Raw genomic sequence first — 20,244 nt, 5'->3', positions numbered from 1 at the left:
TTTATTTATTTTTTTCCTGTAAGGCATACTTCAATAGTTTTTGTTTAACTACAAAAAATATCTTCATCATTAGCACACACACTCTGGTTGCTTTTTGCAATAGTTGCTATTAGTAACTGCAACAGTACTATTTTTTGTGTGAATCCTGGTTGTTATTAAAGTTGTAATCACATAATCCACAACAATTAAAAACAATCAATCCAATCCAAATCCAAGTTTTTAAACGTATAAACAATGACAAACGAGACCGCAATGCTATTTCGAGAGCAGAGCTAGAAAATGTCCCTGGTCTCCATTTCAGAAATCAGCTCACCTCATTCAAACAGCTCACTGTAACCAAACAAACAGAAACACACAAAGATTGTAGTCGAGCAAATTGGTTAAAATGACAAATAATTTGAGTGAAAGCACAGCGGGGAGACCGGCAACCCAGAAACACTCTCATAATGCGACTGTAAGTCATGTAAACACTTTTAAACTAGAAACGACCGTTTGGGAGACACTTGTAATTGGGGCTGTTTTCATACGAGATGCTGAATCGATGCTGCAAGACAGCAGATCTACACGAAAGAGCATTTTTAGGAATAAAAAGAGATAAAGGCTATTAAACTATTTAAGTAAATGCACGGTCAGCAACAACTGTTGATTAATGAATGCAATTTTCCTGTTTGCTTGCAACGGCTCAGCAATACATTAACTATAAACTTCACGTGTTTTAAGTATTTAAATGTGTGGAGTATGAGTTTGAGGTTCAGAGACATAAAACAAAGGCAAACAATGATAATCTTTTGTGTTTATGATAATATCTGCAGAACAGATTTGGAGAAATGTAGCATTACGCCGCTTGCTTACCAACGAGTCCTCTGCAGTGAATGGGTGCCGCCAGAATGAGAGACAGTCCAAAATGCCTTAATGATGATTTTCAAAATATGTTAACTGATGGACGATTATTGCAACGTTTTTATCAGCGGTTTGAGCTCTCATTCTGACGGCACCCATTCACTGCAGAGGATCCACCGGCGAGCAAGTGAAGTAATGCTATGTTTAATAAATCTGTTCCCATGAAGAAACAAACTCGTTTTCATTTTGGATGGTCTGAGAGTGATGGAAAATACTTGTTTTTGCAGTTTTGTTTGATGCACCGAGAGAGTTTGTGTTCACTGCACCTGCAAAACAATTCGTTTTTATACATTAGATTCCTCAGCAGGGCTAATCTACGGGGAACAGAAGCAGAGAACATTGAGCTCTTCTTTCTCGGGAAATAGAGAATGGAGCTGTTTTGCAAACATCTGCAGTGAGTGTGTGTGTGTGTGTGTGTGTGTGTGTGTGTGTGTGTGTGTGTGTGTGTGTTTGCCAGAGCTCAAACTCACTGAGACTGTGTTCCTCATCCTCATCCGTTTACACACTATAAGATGACACAGAATTTACTGCAATGCTTTTCTTCTGTTTTTAGAGCGAGGGCAGTATTCGTTCTTGTAGTTCTGTATATGCACAAGTACTTCTGTCTTTTACATATTATTGTTTCAGGTCTAAGCATTTAGTGTGTTATTTGAAAAATTCAAACTGTAAAAACAAGTCTTAACAACATGAGCTCGTTAAAGGTTGCTTTTTTTAAAGACTAATACTAAATGGGAATGTGATTTTCTTTGCCGTTTCCATCAGAACGCATTCCATAATTTTTTTTTTATACAAATATATTCTCTTATATATTCTTTGTCACATTCCTGTGCATGACACAATGCAGGGTTATTATCTACCAAAAAATAAAAATTACAGACATTGTGTAACCCAGGTCAGAAATGAGCTGGCTAAAAATGACGATAATGAATAGAATTCATAATATAAATTCATCATAATTTTATTTTCAATACAATAAAAGCTGAAACGCATGATGATATAGATATTCAAAGTTGTTCTGCTGTGTTGTCGGAAATGTTTAAATAATTGAAATATCTAACAGCCGAAACAAAAAGCATGGTTGCGGAAGGAGAGCACGAGTGATCGATGATACTGAAGCGGATGACATGCGATCAAAAACCCTAACTGTGTTCAAATTCACGGGATTTGGTGAAATGCATGATGTTCAATTCTCATAAACGAACATTTTTAATGTGTTGCGCCAATGGTTTATTGCGAGTATTCTATGGACCGAGTTCTATTCATATACTGAATCTTCATTTCCTGGAGTGATCTATTGCAATCGTTTTTGTTCAAATTCAAACCAGCAACGAGATAAGCAAAGCTTTGAAAAAGAAGCTCATATTTTCATTCAGTTCAACCTTTATTAATGTGGTTTTCCTAATTTTTGTTCTCCTGTAGCAAACCTAGTAAACTGACTGGTCCATTACAGTCTTTCTTCTCATAGAGAGAGAGAAATCATGCACCTATAGTGCTTGGGGGTTACAATTGACTTTATAAAATGATTATTATTGAAATAAAATGAACAATAATGGAAATAAAATAATACAAAAATACTACAATTCTTAAGTACAGATAGATAAGCTCAAACTAAAATGTATATATTAAATAATTAAAAAATTTGACATGTTATTAGGATCACATTATTTCATAGGCATATATACGAGATCACTCATTTCTGCATCTTCCTTGCCTACGTTTTTGATTGGCGCGCTCTAGATTCATTCATGTGATGGCATGGAAACCTGAGAAAATCCATGTTTGACGGGGAACGAGTTAACAGGACAAAAATCTAACTATGCTGCTATGCAAACAACTACGACTAGCTTTCTAGCCCACTTTCCTTAGTGATTTGTTTTCTAGAAAGCTCAAAGCTGCTCTCGCTGTTTAGCATATGATGATGGAGTGGATGTGATAATGTCAAATGATGAAAATGATCCCCTGTCACACAGTCGCATGGGCTCAACCTGCCCGAGGTGTGTGTGTGTGTGTGTGTGTGTGTGTGTGTGTGTGTGTGTGTGTGTGTGTGTGTGTGTGTGTGTTCATATGACTGATAGCCAGCTGATCTAGCAGATTTGCCCTTTTCACTGGTCTCTTGTGAAGAAATCAGTCTTTCTGAGGGATGAGAAAGAGACTGTGAGCTCAAACAACCCGTCACACACACACACACACACACACTTATCTGATACTCTCCCATCTGAAGTCTTCAGACCACATTATAGGAATATTCCAGTTCAATACTAATTAAACTCCACAGACAGTATCTGTGACGTTGTCGATTACCACAGAAGATCATTTAGACAGTGATACACTAACAGTGAAAATCAAAGGGGAAAGAATAGCCACAAAACACTAGAACCGTTTACATAAAAATCCATCAGACAGGAATAACATCAGCAACAAATCATAACAACACACACTTTTGCACAGAACAGCTCACTTATGTACTTTTATCAAATGCTAACTTCACATTTCTAGCCTATTAACTTTAACAGCATTACTGTAAACCTTATTTGAATTCATTAATAAGCCTAATTTCTAAGTGATGTTCTGCTTAAATAAATCTCTTTTCATCTGAGCTTTTTGGTTTAGTCTAAAAAGTCTCTTATCATTTATTGTATTGTAATCCACATTGGTGCTAAACAAATAAACGTGAATATTGCTCACACAATGGCAATTTCATTTCTCACCCTTCTATCATAACCACACAGATGGTTTCGCCTATGACTGTAATTTCAATATGGATTTTTCCGTTACAGCTTTAATGTCGCACGCACTTCACATTAACGCAATTGTTACCCCCAGTGAAGGCTTTTAAAAACATAAAATAATACATTTGTGAAAATCTCACCTCTAAAGAAAAAGGCACAACAACATATGCGTTATGTCTAAAATTCTGAGTGACGAATAAAAAAATTGCTGACATTCATAGCAAAAAGTCCAGCGTACAAACAAGAAAAAAGAAAAGTGCAACATTTCAAAAACTATATATGACAAAAGTTGTCGCAATGAAATGCTCATTGTTTGCCCTGATAAAAAAAAAAATAATATTAATATTAAATGCCTTTTTTGGAAATTAAAATTAAAACAGTAAAAATGTAAAATACGTATTTGTAATACAGCCATTTACAATCAGAATAATTATTACCAAACATGTACGTGAAAATTCTTATAAAATAAATGCATAATGTTTAATATTATGTAAATAATATTATAATGATATTATAGTAATAACTAATGTAATTCTAAATAAAAATGACTGGCATTCACAGCTGCATTTTAGTTTAAAAGTATAAACTAAAAATATAAATTATATTTTAAAATAATACCTACACTTTTATAGATGTATAATATCTAAAGTCAAAGTAAAAATCACACAATATATCGATTTATTTATTAATAATTTTTTTATTGCCGGCTATTTAATAGGCTACAAAACTATACCGACATGTAACTATAGCAACAATGTCTAGGAAAAAAAAATTAATTTAATTTAATTTAAAATTGTTATTCTAACAATTATTTACAATAAAAAAAATTGTATTGTTAAGAAAATACCTAAAGTAAGACTTATGCATGAGAGCTGATTTATTAGCTTATTTTTTCTATTATTAATACCTGAAGGTGTATTACCAAAACAAAATTATAACTGTAAATGAAAAATTGCCGGGATTCAAAGCCGCATTTCAGCAGAACGAAGCAGTAATTTGTTGCATTTTTTTGCTGGTTTGCATATCTCCGTCAGTCACGGCCGCAGGGATCAGCTGGAGTCTGTCGCTCCTCAAAAGAGTCCCGTCTCGTCTCTAATGAACATCCCCCAGAAACCTCCGGTAATCCTCCGTCTCGGATGGGGACAAACGGAAGGATTCCAGCAGCCGAAGCCATAGGCAACAGATGTGATGTTACCGGTGGCAACAGTGGTCACATGACCCGTGGAGTCTTCACTGATGACCGTAAAAAACAAACGCAATGCTCTGGTTCTTGCGGTTTTGTCCGCATCCTGTTTTGGGAGGATAAACCCCATGTTTGTTTTCATCGGACGCAAATACAGATGGCCCTTCTGAAGAAGAGAGGATCTGTGCACCCATATGGCACTTAAATATGGGCCGCTTCAGCAGGAATTAGCTCAGAGACACACCGGCGTCTGACCACCGTACAAAACCTGACAAAGATTATATGAGGCTGGGGAGTAAAACCCTCTTTACAATGAGAGAAAAGAAGCTAAGAATGATTGGATTTGACAAACCAATCCACCGCTGACCCACACCACATTCATCACTGAAGATTCAATACGATACCGCAGGAACTTCAGCTTTTCACTGTATGAACAGGCCTTGTAATGTGTTAATATTGTTAACTTAAATTAAAACCAGATTTAAAAAAAAAAAAAAAAAAACATTGTATGAAATAAAAAAACAGTAAGTAAAATATGTAAGCTTTTTTGCAGCTAATTGCAGTAAAATAACAATATTTAAAATATAATTATTAATTATTATAATAATATATAACTGCCATATATGTTTTCCTTGCCCCAGTTTCCCTTCAATGCCCATATTTGGTTCAGTTTAGTCTAGTATTAGTCTATATTTAATTACCCAGTTAGTTTGTTTTCTTATTTTTCTTTAGTTATTTTCTTTTATTATTTTTTCTATTTATTAGTTTACTAAATGTATGGTTTGTGTAAGTCTATTTCTAAGTAATTGTTGAGCAATTTACTACACATTTTGCTGCAGTTTCAAAATGTCCACTAAGCGTCTCTAAAGCACAGGTTCAATACGTGAACCCTGGCACATGTTTATTACCTTGCTATAGGTAGGTATTGGGGCGGTTCAGATTTGAAATATCCTTGGACTATCGTTTATTAGTTAATGAGCTATAATGTTGGTAGCGCATTACCTTAAACAATCTCTACACTAAATTCAACCCTGCTGTTGTAATTGTCATCCCTCTGCTCACTCAGTGTGTTCCTTTAGTTTGATTCCTGTGCATTATTAAAGACTGTTATGTTCTTATACTCCTGTGTTACCTCGTTCCTGGTGAGACCTTGACAGTACCAATGTATTATTAAACTTGATACTGAATACTAACTGAATGTATGGTTTATGCGAGTCTAAGTATTGTTAAGTAATTGTAATTTTTCAGTTGTAATCAATTTTACTTAACTAATTAAAACAGGAAACAAATAAATAAATACAAAAAAAAAATGCAATTTTACTACGGAGCCATTGAATGCTTGAATCTGATTGGCTGAAAAATGGCTGAAAAATGTTCTAAGGTGTGCCATTATTTTCACACGTAGTTCCAGGCGTAGTTCTCTTGACCGCATTATAGGCCGTTAACATGTCGCATCTAAAACGCATGGAAAACGCTAGGTGCACCGTTTTATCTCTTTTTTTCTGAAGCGTTTTTTTAACGGAATAGTCTGATGTCGCTAAGCAACTAGGAGGACAAATGGATTTAAATAAGTAGTATTTAAATATTAGCTCTGCTACTAAATTGACTTTAAAGGAACTATCTATTTTGACCAACTATTGCGTTATTTTGACTGAGCTTTCATCGTTACAGGAAAGGATAAAGCTAATTGGTTGATTCCTGTCACATGACCAGCAGTGAGCTTCCGGCGTTCCGTCGCTTTCATTATGAGCACAAACCGCGCCTCTAGATTCGAAATAACGACGTTGAGCGCAGTTCCATATCACTCCGCCAAATTACTTGAAAATATTTCAAACGTAACACAACAGCGAAATAACCAAAATTCACAACGACACTCGCCAACCAAATAAATACATGAACATGACAAAACGACACATGTTTTTGCTACAAAATTTTTTTATAAATGTACTGAAAGCACATACTGTACTCTCACGCAGAAACGCACACAGTTTGCACACATCAGCTACTCCGACCATCTTATCCATAACATCAACTCGACTTCTCACAAGCTAGGTAGCAACGGCGCTATTCGTAAAGAAAACTAACTTCACTAGAGGCATTAGCCAAACACTTTTGAGAGATACAGACTCTCTCTCTCACACACACACACACACACTTACTGGTGTGAATATGAATAAAAAGTGTCCGAGTTTTACTGCCCCTAGTGTTCATTTCTTCTGGAAACTGCAGAGATATGTACTTGTTGGTACGTATTTTGTGCATCGCTAAAAAGTGCACCAAGGTACGTTTATGCCATGAGACCAGGTAGATAATAATATATAAAGTAAGTAAATAACTTATTAAAAAACACAAAAACAGATAAACCTCAGCTCTGAATATTACACATAGTCAAATCTGCATGCGATGTTCATCATACTGCGCGAATGCAGTCCATCTGAGGATGAAACGACAAAACCACCGAATCCAACACTGGACAAAACTGCATTAAACGTCTTTTGTGCACGAACAAAGCACATGCGGTGTAAAGCGCGCTGTCAGGCGGCTCTAGAGGAGGATTGATTCAGGACACAGACGGATCCGGTCCCTGAGGAGTCCGGCAGGATTCGGCCGTCAGATGGATTAGACTCACACTCATTAGTGAGCGGTGTGTGCTGAGAAACAGATGCTGCTCTGCTGAACGTGTGGACACTTTACTGAAACACTGTACGTGCGAATTAACATTCAAATACACACACACACACACAGAGAGAGAGCCCCAGAGAGACGGGCTGAAGCTAATTACACACACTCCTGTGTGAAGAACACTTTAATTTACAGTTGTGTAGTGGACACACACGCCACCATCTGAGCCCTGACACACACACGCTTACACCTGATCCTCACATACATCCAGATCAGTTATGCGCATACCTTTTGAGCGGCCGTCTATGTAAAGTGCATGAGACTCTGCTTCCATTGATGTATTTGATAAGTCGATACTTTAATATGAAGACAAATACAAAACACAGAGCTGTTCTGTATCCGTCTCATCTTCTTTGTGCTGAATCCTCATCTTCTCCAGGTCAGGACGTCCGTATGAAGTAAATCGGCCCAAATATCAGAGTAAGAGTACATTATCCGACTGCTTCCTGCTTCATCACACACACGCTGTTATTCATTGCTCTCATAGAGTGAGAGTTGATTGTATCGCCTGAAGATTCAGTGTTGCTGCTGCTCTAATGTAGTTTGGGAAGATGAAACGCGCTGGTGAAATATTCTCATTTATATTGAGTGTTTTTGATATCTTTCCATACCTAACAAATCTGTAGCCTGCGCATGAGTCTAAATGTGAAGAACATAAAAGCTGTCAGTAGGTTTAAATAGTAAGTATAAAGAAAGAAAAATTATTTTGGATGAAGAAAATTGGTCTTGCTTTTCTCGTATTATATTGTTCATATTTCAGCATTTTTAAGCCCTTTTTCCTCAATTTGGGGATATATTGTTGTATCTTTAAAGCGTTTAGAATAGTGGTATTTTTTGCACTGAATTTAACAAATCATTGTGACAAGATGATTTTAACTATTTGTAAAAAAATTATAATAATAATAATAATAATAAAATAATAGGTAAAAATGTAACACAGACATCAGATATCACGATAATACAATAAAATGCAATGTAACATTTATTAAAATTATAATAATCAAAACTTACTTATCATCAATAGACTGTTCATAAGGGATCATCAAAGTAACTTAATTACCAAATAATTTAATTATGCAAAAAAATTAAATATTCCGATCATTATACAAAATGATATTCATTTGATTTGTTTATACCTGCTATGTTTATATTGAAGTCATTTTTTTTCTTTTGTGATTTTGACTTATTTTAATTCATCCAAAGACTGTAAACCTGTTTACATAAAGCCAATATTCCAATCTCATTTAGGTGCATCAGAGATGTTGGTCAGAGTTGCCATACCTTACAAAATCCCTCAGTAATTTGAAGTATTAACCAGATGCAATGCGTGACATGAACCATGCCTCCGACAAAAAAATCTCAAAACACCACACTAGAAGTCATGAAAAACACACATAGTGCCTCAGGTCTTGCACATCTTGCTATCGCCAACAGAAAATTCATTTTACAGTTTATCAATACATTATTCTGATGAGAGTCGACATTATCTGACCAGAAGCTGAAGCTTAAAAGAAACAGGACAGTAAGCCCAAAACAAAGATGTTTTGTAAGGAAGTAGCGCTGTTGCTGCCATGTTGATTCTGCGTTATTCTGTGCAAAAGCACTTTCCAGAAAGTGAAAAGAATTAGGAAGCAGTGGTTAAGAGTTATTTACAACACTGTTCCAGAACAGTGGAGCACAAATGTTTGGGTGTGTGCAGCTCATTTTACAGAGAACGGTTTCCTGAACCCGAGAGGGAACAAGGAGGCAGTGCACAAAGGCTGTTTGTAAAAAATGGGGCAATTCCAGCTTTGCTAAAGGACAATTTGGCGCTTCTGAATCAGAAGCTGTGAGTATGTTTTATTGTTTGCTCTTTGACTGTTTAAATAATGGCGTGTAGAGTGTGCGTGTAATATCCGATCGATCGGTTGCGGTCATCTGCATTTAGATTTATTTGTCTGATATGGAAAAAACTGCCAGCATTATTAACAGTCTTTATAAATGCTTTGGAAGCAAGTTTGCGTTTATGGTAAGCGGCATTGCATTTCCAACACACGCTTGAGATGTTTGGCTTATCGTGATATACTAGGTCAACTGACCAATCAGAGCACACTAGTTTTTCGGAAAGAGAGGCATTGTAGAAATAGATGTGGTTTAGAAAGACTGGGCGTAGATGACATACACAGTAATGTACTGTATGTGAAAAATAATGTGTTTTTCGAAAACATTAAAACATGCAACATATTCGATCACACCCAATACACAAAATATTAATATTATCTCATGAGCCCTTTAACAAAAGCAAGCAGACATTCTGGAGTGAAGCAATCATGGGCCTGACCTCAAACCTGCTGAGACACTGTGATATCACCTTAAGAGAGCAATTCACACCAGATATATCAAGAAAACTGCTAAAACGAAACCACTTTGGTGCTAAACAGGTCTGATGCACAGCTACAAGAAACGCTGTAGAGGTTATTGCTTATAGGACCGAATAACCACATGCAATTGCCAAAAAAAAAAAAATCCAAGATTAAACCACATTTATATTACATTCTATTAAAAAAAAACATAAAAAAATATTATATAAAACAATGTGTTTCTTACCTTAAACTCGGTCTCTATGTTGGCGAGTCGTGCAAGTTCATTGCTCAGCTCTAGTGCGGTCAGTACAGGATCTTCACTGGACAGTGACAGGTAGGCGGCGCTAGCGAGCCCTTTGTACGCATTCATGCGCGATCTGGAGTGACTGAACGAGTCACGTCTCTGTTTCTCCATGCACTCGCAGCACTTGCAGAAGTAGTCATGCGGCCGCTCGATCCTGGCGCCCTTCATCAGCAGGATGTGTACGATCTCGTACTCCTGACAGTGCGAGGCCAGAATCACCGGCGTCACATCGTGCGAAAACCGAGTCCCGTCCTCGTCGTAGGCGTAGAAGTCGTCGTCCCTCAGTTCCTGCTCCAGCGGACTCAAAGTCAGTCTTAAACCACCCGCGAAAGCCGGATGAGCCAAAATGGCCTCCACGATTCGCACGTAGCCTTTGCTGATCGCCAAAAGAAGAGCGTCGCCAACACGTGCCATCCCGTCTTTCTTCAGCAAGAGCTCTGTGACCTCCAGGTGCTCGTTGCCCACTGCTAACTGCAGTGCGTTTTGCCCCATGTAGTCCACGCAGTTGAAGTTGAGCGTTTTGGACTCTTCCAGCATTTTGCGGACGACGGGAATGTTGCCGTACTCTGCTGCATCAAGGAATCGCTCCTCCTCTGCCGTGAGGCTGGTGCCGCGCTCGTTGAACATATAGGCAGGGCCTCGGATAGCCTGCCGACGGCCCTTCTCTCGCAGGGTGGTGTGCCTGCGATGCATGACCTCTGACCTGAGAGAAAACAAAACAAACAAAAAAAAAAAAATCAGTCTTGGAGATGAATTCTCAAATACATTTTAATGATGCCCTCAATACCTTTCTGGGCCTTAATCGTGTTGCATTGTTGTCTATGGAGAGTCAGAAAGCTTTTGAATTTCATTAAAAATATCTTTCGAAAAATATTGTTTCGAAGATAAACTTACGGTCTCATGGGTTTGGAATGAAATGCGGTGAGTAAACTATCCTTTTACCATAATTTTATTTCATTGCTAAGGTAACAGTTCAAATTTTCTGTTAGTTTAAGTTGAAGTACTAACATTACTAAAACTGAAATAAAAATAAATAAATACTAAATGCACTTTTAAATCATAAAAATAATAATAATAACAACAACAACATTTTAAACAATTACTAAAACCTCCAAATATTACTAAATACTATGTGCATAAAAATAAAACAAAAAAAAAAGATTTTAACAACATCAATGAAACGTGACAAACTAGCTGTAAAAGGTTGCTGCTAAATAGCTTAAACAAGTGTGTTTAATTCAACTAGTCTAATCTGTTCTGCTCACTGCACTGCATGAGATTCAATCGATAACTGTTTGTCAATAGACTGACGGCCTAAAGTGGCCAATCACAGCTCTCCTTTTAGAAGTTTCTAAATTGGCCTTTCACGCCACATGAGACTGTCTGACCTCTGATTGGCCCAATAATCAATGACATCAGAGATCAGCTTGGGACTGCAGCGCTTTCAATGCATCTCACACAGACAGACACGTGATGTTCAAGAAATTACCACAATTTCAACACACATATTTCACACATATGTCATTTCCAGATAAGAATTTGTGTGTTATGCCAGTCAGATTTTTCAAAAATAAGAGGGCGAATATATCACAATTTCAAAATTACATGATTGCAGGATGCGAGTTTGTTTGTAAAATCATATCAATTTTAACCCTCTTGATCACTAAAATTTCACACATATGCTTCAGGAGAAAATTTACTCAGAAGTGACTAGTTGTACACACACAAACTGCTTAAACAGCATAGAGACATAAATACACACACATGAAACATACATGTGCAGTAAGCGGATCAATATGTCATCTGGTACATGCTGTGCTGCTCTGAACATTTGATTTCCAAATGCTGTCAAGCTCTCTGTGAGCAAGATATTTCATACTGCAGCAAATCACGAGAGTCACAACCTGCTATTAAAGAAAAACACTCTAAGCATTTACACGCATACAAACACGAGCACACACACAAACAAACAACCCCAGAGAGACAGTATCATAGAGAGAATCCAAAGTTTTACAGCTAAACACACCAATGCGGCATATGTTGTTTAATTAGTGGTGTTTGTTAAGTCAAGCATAACTATTGCTGTTGCTCATATTTATGTGTAATTAGACCTCTAACACTAAGTATGAAAGTCCAGTTTGTGCATCGTGTGATATTGAGGAGAGTGTGCTGGTGCTTTACTGAGAGATCATATGCACCATTTTAACCTGCTGGAGCAGAAAATAGGTGAAACAATCCTACAAATTAACAATGAAAGACATATTTGCAGACCAGAAGATTACAGAGACATGAGGATTTAGAACTACTGATGACCAGGCAGGAGGAACACACCTAGCAACCACTCAAGAATGCCCTAGCAACACTCTAACAATGTCCCAGCAATGCCCCAGTAACCACCCCAAACACCCTAACAATTACTTAGGAATGCCCCAGGAACACATGGGATCCACTCTGGACACCCTAGCAACTACCTAAGAATGCCCTAGCAACACACTAACCACCACTTAAGAAAGCCCTATGAAAAAAACACTATAATAACCACTTAAGAGTGTTTTAGCAACACCTTAGAAACCACCCGAACCACATAAGAGTGTCCCAGCAGCACCTTAATAACCAGCCTTAACTCCCCAACAATCACTTAAGATTGCCCTAGCAACAGCCTAACAACCACTTAAGAATGCCCTCACAATACTCAGAACCAAAGAATGCCCTAGTAACCACCCCACCACTCTAGCACTCACTTAAGAATGCCCTAGAATCATCCTGAGATCCACTTTTGGACACCCTAGCAGCTACATTAGAACTAGCAACACTCTAACAACAACTTAAGAATGTCCTAGTAACACCTTAGCAACTACAGGAGAATGCCCTAGAAACCACATAAGAGTGTCCCAGCAGCACCTTGATAAATCACCCTGAACTCCCTAGTAATCACTTAATAATGCCCTAGCATCACCCCAACAACTACAAAAGAATGCTTTAAAAACACCCAAACAATGACCTAAGAGAGTGTCCCAACAACACTGTACACTAAAAATGACTATGATGTTACTGGTAAATAACTTAAAATGCTACGATAAAAAAACTGTTAAATGGTTAATGGTAAATTCCTGTAAAATTTACAGAGAAAAACTTCTCTGCATTGTATTTCAAATTTAGTTTCTTCTTAGTTTTTTTCTTATCAGTTATGTTCATTAGGATTGTATGTTACATGTATTACTGATAAAATAATTTTTATTGCATATTTCAGTTTAATAAGACTTACCGTGATGAGGCGTTTAGTGCTTGTGTGAATGACACTGAGCATCTTCTATATATGTATACATTTAAAAGCAGCTTGGGATAGGCTTTGGTTCATCGTATGACTTTCTCATCACCATTTGATGGTTTTCAGTGTATTTTAAAAGGTACAAAACAGATTTCAGTACTTTAATAAGTGAGATTAAGGTATTTAACTGTAAATTTAACGTAAAACCTAAAGCGTTGTTACTGAATTTGTTTACAGTGTAGTAAACTCCCCAAACTATAGCAAACACTAGTAACCACATCAAAACACCCTATAAATTACTTAGGAATGCCCTAGTAGCACAAGCACCTAAGAATGCCCTAACAACCACCTGAGAATGCCCCAACACTCTAACAACACCTAAGAAAGCCCTAGCTACACACTAGCAACCACATAAGACTGCCCTAGCAACACCCTAAAACCACCTGAGAATGCCCCAACACTCTAACAACACCTAAGGATGCCCTAGGTACACACTAGCAACCACATAAGACTGCCCTAGCAACACCCTAAAACCACCTGAGAATGCCCCAACACTCTAACAACACCTAAGAAAGCCCTAGCTACACACTAGCAACCACATAAGAATGCCCTAGCAACACCCTAAAACCACCTGAGAATGCCCCAACACTCTAACAACAACTAAGGATGTCCTAGCTACACACTAGCAACCACATAAGACTGCCCTAGCAACACCCTAAAACCACCTGAGAATGCCCCAACACTCTAACAACAACTAAGGATGTCCTAGCTACACACTAGCAACCACATAAGACTGCCCTAGCAACACCCTAAAACCACCTGAGAATGCCCCAACACTCTAACAACACCTAAGGATGCCCTAGGTACACACTAGCAACCACATAAGACTGCCCTAGCAACACCCTAAAACCACCTGAGAATGCCCCAACACTCTAACAACACCTAAGGATGCCCTAGGTACACACTAGCAACCACATAAGACTGCCCTAGCAACACCCTAAAACCACCTGAGAATGCCCCAACACTCTAACAACACCTAAGGATGCCCTAGGTACACACTAGCAACCACATAAGAATGCCCTAGCAACACCCTAAAACCACCTGAGAATGTCCCAACGCTCTAACAACACCTAAGAAAGCCCTAGCTACACACTAGCAACCACATAAGACTGCCCTAGCAACACCCTAAAAACCACCTGAGAATGCCCCAACACTCTAACAACAACTAAGAATGTCCTAGCTACACACACTAGCAACCACATAAGACTGCCCTAGCAACACCCTAAAACCACCTGAGAATGCCCCAACACTCTAACAACAACTAAGAATGTCCTAGCTACACACTAGCAACCACATAAGACTGCCCTAGCAACACCCTAAAACCACCTGAGAATGCCCCAACACTCTAACAACACCTAAGGATGTCCTAGCTACACACTAGCAACCACATAAGACTGCCCTAGCAACACCCTAAAACCACCTGAGAATGCCCCAACACTCTAACAACAACTAAGAATGTCCTAGCTACACACTAGCAACCACATAAGACTGCCCTAGCAACACCCTAAAACCACCTGAGAATGCCCCAACACTCTAACAACACCTAAGAAAGCCCTAGCTACACACTAGCAACCACATAAGAATGCCCTAGCAACACCCTAAAACCAATTTTAGGGTGTTGAATTGTAGAATTTTTTGACAAAAAGTAAAGGTGCAGAGTAGTTTTACAGTGAGGTTTAGTCAGTCAGGTGGGCCAGCGGTTGCCTGATACTCAGAGGCTCCTCAGAGACAAATAACAGAGTGACGTGATAAAGAGACGGAGGAAAGAAGATTACACACATCAAACACACACACAAGAGCAGCTGAAAATGGAAGTCATTCAAAACAGTGCGACTTCCCTGAGGGGCATGAAGAGCGAGAGAGAGTCCTGCTGAGCGCAGTGTGTGTGTGAGGTCATCAAGATCCTCCAGATACGTCTGTATCTCACACACACACACACACACACACACACCCTTACAGGTGCACACACACCCTTACATGTGTTTGCATAAAGTCTGTGTCTCATTAAATGTGTGATATTTTTGTGACCAAATCGTAGCTGCAAAAATAACTAGATTTTTATTTTTACAAAACCATTGTTTGACTTTGTTGCCCATGCACTACACGATTTGTTCATTAAAACTAAAAAATCACCTCGTGTCACTTTGTTGCTAAGGTGTTCTGGGTGGTTGCTAGGTGGTGATTTACCGACTCCATGGCCCAATTCCAAGTCTATATGTTATTCTGGTCTCTAGATAAAGTTGGTCTTTCTGCGCAGATGTGATGCGGTGCATTATGCCAGGGTTTCCAAAACTGGCTAATATTAATTATATCAAATGTAAAATGTGAAAGAAAATTAAACACAATATAGCTTAGTGTTATTAGATTGATGTTTGAGATTTAATTAAAGTGGTATAACATGAAAATAAAAACGTAATCCTTTGAAATGCTTTAGATCACAAAAACGTTTTGTAACTAGTAAAATAAAATAATTATCATATATATATATATATATATATATATATATATATATATATATATATATATATATTTTTTTTTTTTTTTTTTTAATTTTGCATAATATATTGCATAATATGTGATAGCACTATATATATAACTATATATATAACACACATATAAAATAATATATATATACATATATATATATATATATATATATATATATATATATATATATATATATATATATATATATGTGTATTATTTTTATGTGTTATATATATAGTGCCTATATATATAACTATATAAAATAACACATTTAATTACACATTTAATAAAACATTAATTTTGTGATTTTCACTTTCTTTGGATCTCTTGCATTATGCACATGAAATTATTTACATATTATTGATTTGCACACCTTAATTTCTGCAATTCATACTTAAACCCAGAATGTTACTTATTACTGTTTTGCAAGTATCTTTAAGGAGTCAAACCAAACGGCTTACAGTGAACTGGCACGGGAGGAAATATTTAACATCCAGAAAAATGACACTCAGTCATTTTAATGACTATACGCTACCCTAGCGTTTGATCTGGCAGCTTAAGATTAACACGAGTGAAGTTTAAACAGGGAATGAATCATGAGTCCATCCGTACGGAGCGGATGGACACACACTCGCGCAGAGAAGGAATAATATGCAAACTTGGTCTATCCTTTCATCCTACTGTACTGCAGATCACCTCTCATCTCTCTCTTGTACCAGCATCAGCATAGAAATGGATTTTTTTTGCTCCTCATCAGCACAAAGAATGAAAGGAGCAGCTGGAATCACAATGAGAGAGGAAGACTACAAGCCAGAGGAGTGAGACAGATGAAACGGAGCGGAAAGAGCGAGATAAAAGAAGTGATGACCCTCTTTACAGGCGCTTTGAAATGAACGAGCTTCTGTTGATATTTTAAAGTAGGAGAAAAATTTTACGAAAAAATGAGGAACGGGAAGCTGACCGGGAAGTTCAAATCAAATCAGGTGACCAAAACACATAACTAAATTAAGAACTAACTAGAAACATTACAATTCTAAAATACACCAGATTCTATTTACTATACAACACAAACATAGAAAACGCATGAGAAGCTCCATTTTGAGGCAGCATCCTGACTGATGTGTCACCCTACATAGTGCACTTCTCATGTGAAGCACTTTTAATTTAATCCGATTCGATTCGATTTGCTAATCTAAACGTACCCTAAGCACAAAAATACCACACAAACATGATCATATAGTCCATTTTGTGATAGACTGAACTATTTTTAGCAATAACCTTCTGTAATTTTCTTCCATCATGGTTTTTATTGATCAGAATGGGTTAGTAGTTGGGCGTGGCTTGTTCAGGCCAATCTGAAATGAGAGCAATTGTTATATATTAGTGAGCATTTATTAAAGTAAACTGCACGACCTTTTAAGTTACATATAAAACAGTGTGAGTTTTAGTTTTTTTAGTTTTAATAATTTTAGTTTTGAATGAATATCAACAACACTTATTTTTTATCCTTGTATTATTATTTGTGATATAATAATATTAATAACAATAATTATTATTATTATTACCATTGCTAAATACAATCTATGTTTTTTATTAAATTATTTTAATGATTAGTACATTTTTATTTTTTTTTCTGCAAAATAAAGACTGATTAAATCTGTCATCGTTCCTTCAAACAGATCCAAGACTTTTTATTAAATTACTGATTATTTATCGTATGATTTTTTTATTGTTATTTTTTAAATATTAAATTATATTTGGTCATATGATAACTTCCATGTTGAATATGAAAGCTAATTCACCCCAAAACAAACAACCACCACAAAAAGACATAGATACAGGATTTTTTTTTTTTTTGAAAATCTGAATCTGAAGATGCAAAAATCTCAAAAAAGTTGTCCAAAAGTTCTTACTAATGCATATTACTAATAAAAATTATGTTTTATATATTAATAGGAAATTTACCAAATATCTTATTTATTGAATATTATCTATACTCAATATTCAGCTCCAAAAGTCACGCAAAAAAAGCCTAATATTTTGCAGAAGACTTATGGTACTTTTAGGGGCATGAAAACTCGTGCTTTCTGCATGAAGCAAAAAAAAAAACAGAATAAACATTCTTCAGTTTATTGTTTTGTGATTAAAGTAAGATGCTGAAATCTTCAGACTGACGTGAAGGTGAACAGATGAAGACAGAGTCGTCCTATTTGTGAGAACCCTAAAAACGCTTCGGCTCCAGCCATGTTCAAGTCAAGTCTCATCTGGAGATTGACGTGGAGATTAATGAAGATCTGATTCTGCCTGCAGTATCATTACCACTGGAGCGGATCGGATGATGACACAGACAGCTTGTCTAGGATATTTTGGCAGGTTATTATTGTTTTCACCTCGGGCTGCAGGCAGCGTCTTGAGACCAGAACCACAACTACAAATACTTACCTCGTGCCTCTGCTTCTTTCACCTTGCACGCGCTTCCGGGCAATTATCAGCTAAATATCAGCGAGCTGTAAGGCATCGATATTTAAAGGCCTGTTTTTCGCACCAACTCTGGAGAAAAAGCGATCGGCGCATGCGCGCCACACTGGAGAGCGTCGATCAAGAAACTAACTTCTGTCATGATACCTTAAATATCACAAGAAAACGGTCGGTGTGATAACAGCTGTGCCTACCGCTTTCAAACAACAAAACTTAAATTATAAAAAATATCATAAATAATATTATAAAAACGCGCGCCACACCTTTGTGCTTCAAAACGCCACTCAGGATGAAATGACAAATACCTCAAAAGCAACTTCAAATGATTTTTTTAAATACATTAATGACATTAAAGAAGCTTTGTAAATCAACATACAGCTATTTATTATTAATACAGGCCTAACTTGAACTAAAAACTAGCCTAAATGATTAATAATAAATTAAGACAGAATAGCAAATTACCAATATAAATCTATACCCGCATTCACTGTAAAAGGGAAAATGTGCTGTTCTTCCACTGGATGCAAATTTGACCTCATTCGATGCTTAATGGTGACTAAATCTAGACTTTGAATAAACCAGTTAACGGAATGATGTGTCGCGTTAGCCCGGTTTTATGGATACCGGACAAACACTTCACAGCGCTCCCGTTATAAGATCTGAAGGCTGGACTCACGTGTCCGGTGGAGCGCAGCTGTGCGGGGTCTGGATCAACTCCTCCGGGCTACGTGTCTCATGATCGGCTCCGTGTGGAGAGCGCCGCCGCTGTCCGCGGTTTTGGAGACCGTCTGTGACCGGAGACGCGGCGCAGCATCGCCCCAGAAGCGCCGGCGAGCGCCCGAGCAGGTCCGGCGGATCGCGGGGAAACGCGTCTCTGGATCGCGAGTCGGTGCGTGGAAGTGGCGCGGATGCCCGCCGCTTCAGGGGTCTCGGCGGCTGAGGGAGACGAGTCTGACCGGCGGGAGCGGGAGAGGTGGTGGTGGAGGAGGAGGAGGGCGGGGAGGGGGAGGAAGAGGAGGCACGGAGCCCCTCGCCTTCGTCAGACATCGGGAGGGCTCGTGCTCCGCATCTGGAGAAGGAAAGGGCTCCTCGAAACTGAGACGGGCAACTTCAGCAACAAGTGGTTTGCGGAGTTCTCGCCTCAAAACACACCCAGAGACACGCGCGCGCGTTTCTATTTGTGCTTCACGGGGACCCTCCGGGAGCGCAATGGTTTCTATGTGGTGGAAACGGGATGCTATTGCCCTACACCTGACCCTACCCCTTAACAGGACGCTTCGCGCATTTTGAGATTTTCCAAAAAAAACAGCACGTAGCATGTTTCAGCCTTTTGAATTACCCTCAAACCGAGACGTAGATGAGTTTGTTTCTTCATGGGAACAGATTTAGAGAAATGTAGCGTTTGATCGCTTGCTCACCAATGGATGCTCTGCAGTGAATGGGTGCCGTCAGAATAATGGGTGAATGGGTGCCGTCAGAGTCCAAACAGATAAAAACACCACAAGTAATACACATAACTCCAGTCCATCAATTAATCTATGAAGCAATAATCTGTGTTTTTGTGAGAAACAAATCCATACTTAAGATAAGTCGTAATCCACGCTTCCTCCAGTGATTAGCGCCGTTATCCCTGTTGTCCTCTCACATCAGAATCCACTCTCTTGAACTGTTCTTGTTAATGATGCTCGATGTTCAGACAAGACAACCTTTTCACTGGAGGAAGCATTATTACTGATTGTGGACTTTTAGCTGGAAGCGATGAGTTTATTTGGGTAGTGAGAACAAACAGAAAACCTATCCTTCAGATGCAA

General features: G+C 38.0%; 1 protein-coding gene across 1 annotated transcript in view; it reads right to left on the bottom strand.

The window, feature by feature from the left end:
- trpc7b (transient receptor potential cation channel, subfamily C, member 7b) overlaps nucleotides 1-19,698 on the bottom strand; it is a 52,490-nt gene extending 32,792 nt beyond the window's left edge. Inside the window, exons 1-2 of the mRNA XM_043256689.1 lie at nucleotides 19,110-19,698; nucleotides 10,081-10,843 (exon numbers count right to left, since the gene is read on the bottom strand). Of these exons, the coding sequence (XP_043112624.1) occupies nucleotides 10,081-10,843; nucleotides 19,110-19,480 (1,134 nt within the window). The 5' untranslated portion in view covers nucleotides 19,481-19,698. The remainder of the gene's footprint in view (nucleotides 1-10,080; nucleotides 10,844-19,109) is intronic.
- Nucleotides 19,699-20,244: the final 546 nt, after the last annotated feature.

The sequence above is a fragment of the Puntigrus tetrazona genome, chromosome 14 (assembly GCF_018831695.1).
Source record: "Puntigrus tetrazona isolate hp1 chromosome 14, ASM1883169v1, whole genome shotgun sequence".
In the NCBI taxonomy this organism is placed as follows: Eukaryota; Metazoa; Chordata; class Actinopteri; order Cypriniformes; family Cyprinidae; genus Puntigrus; species Puntigrus tetrazona.
This window is presented reverse-complemented; position numbering and strand designations above follow the sequence as displayed.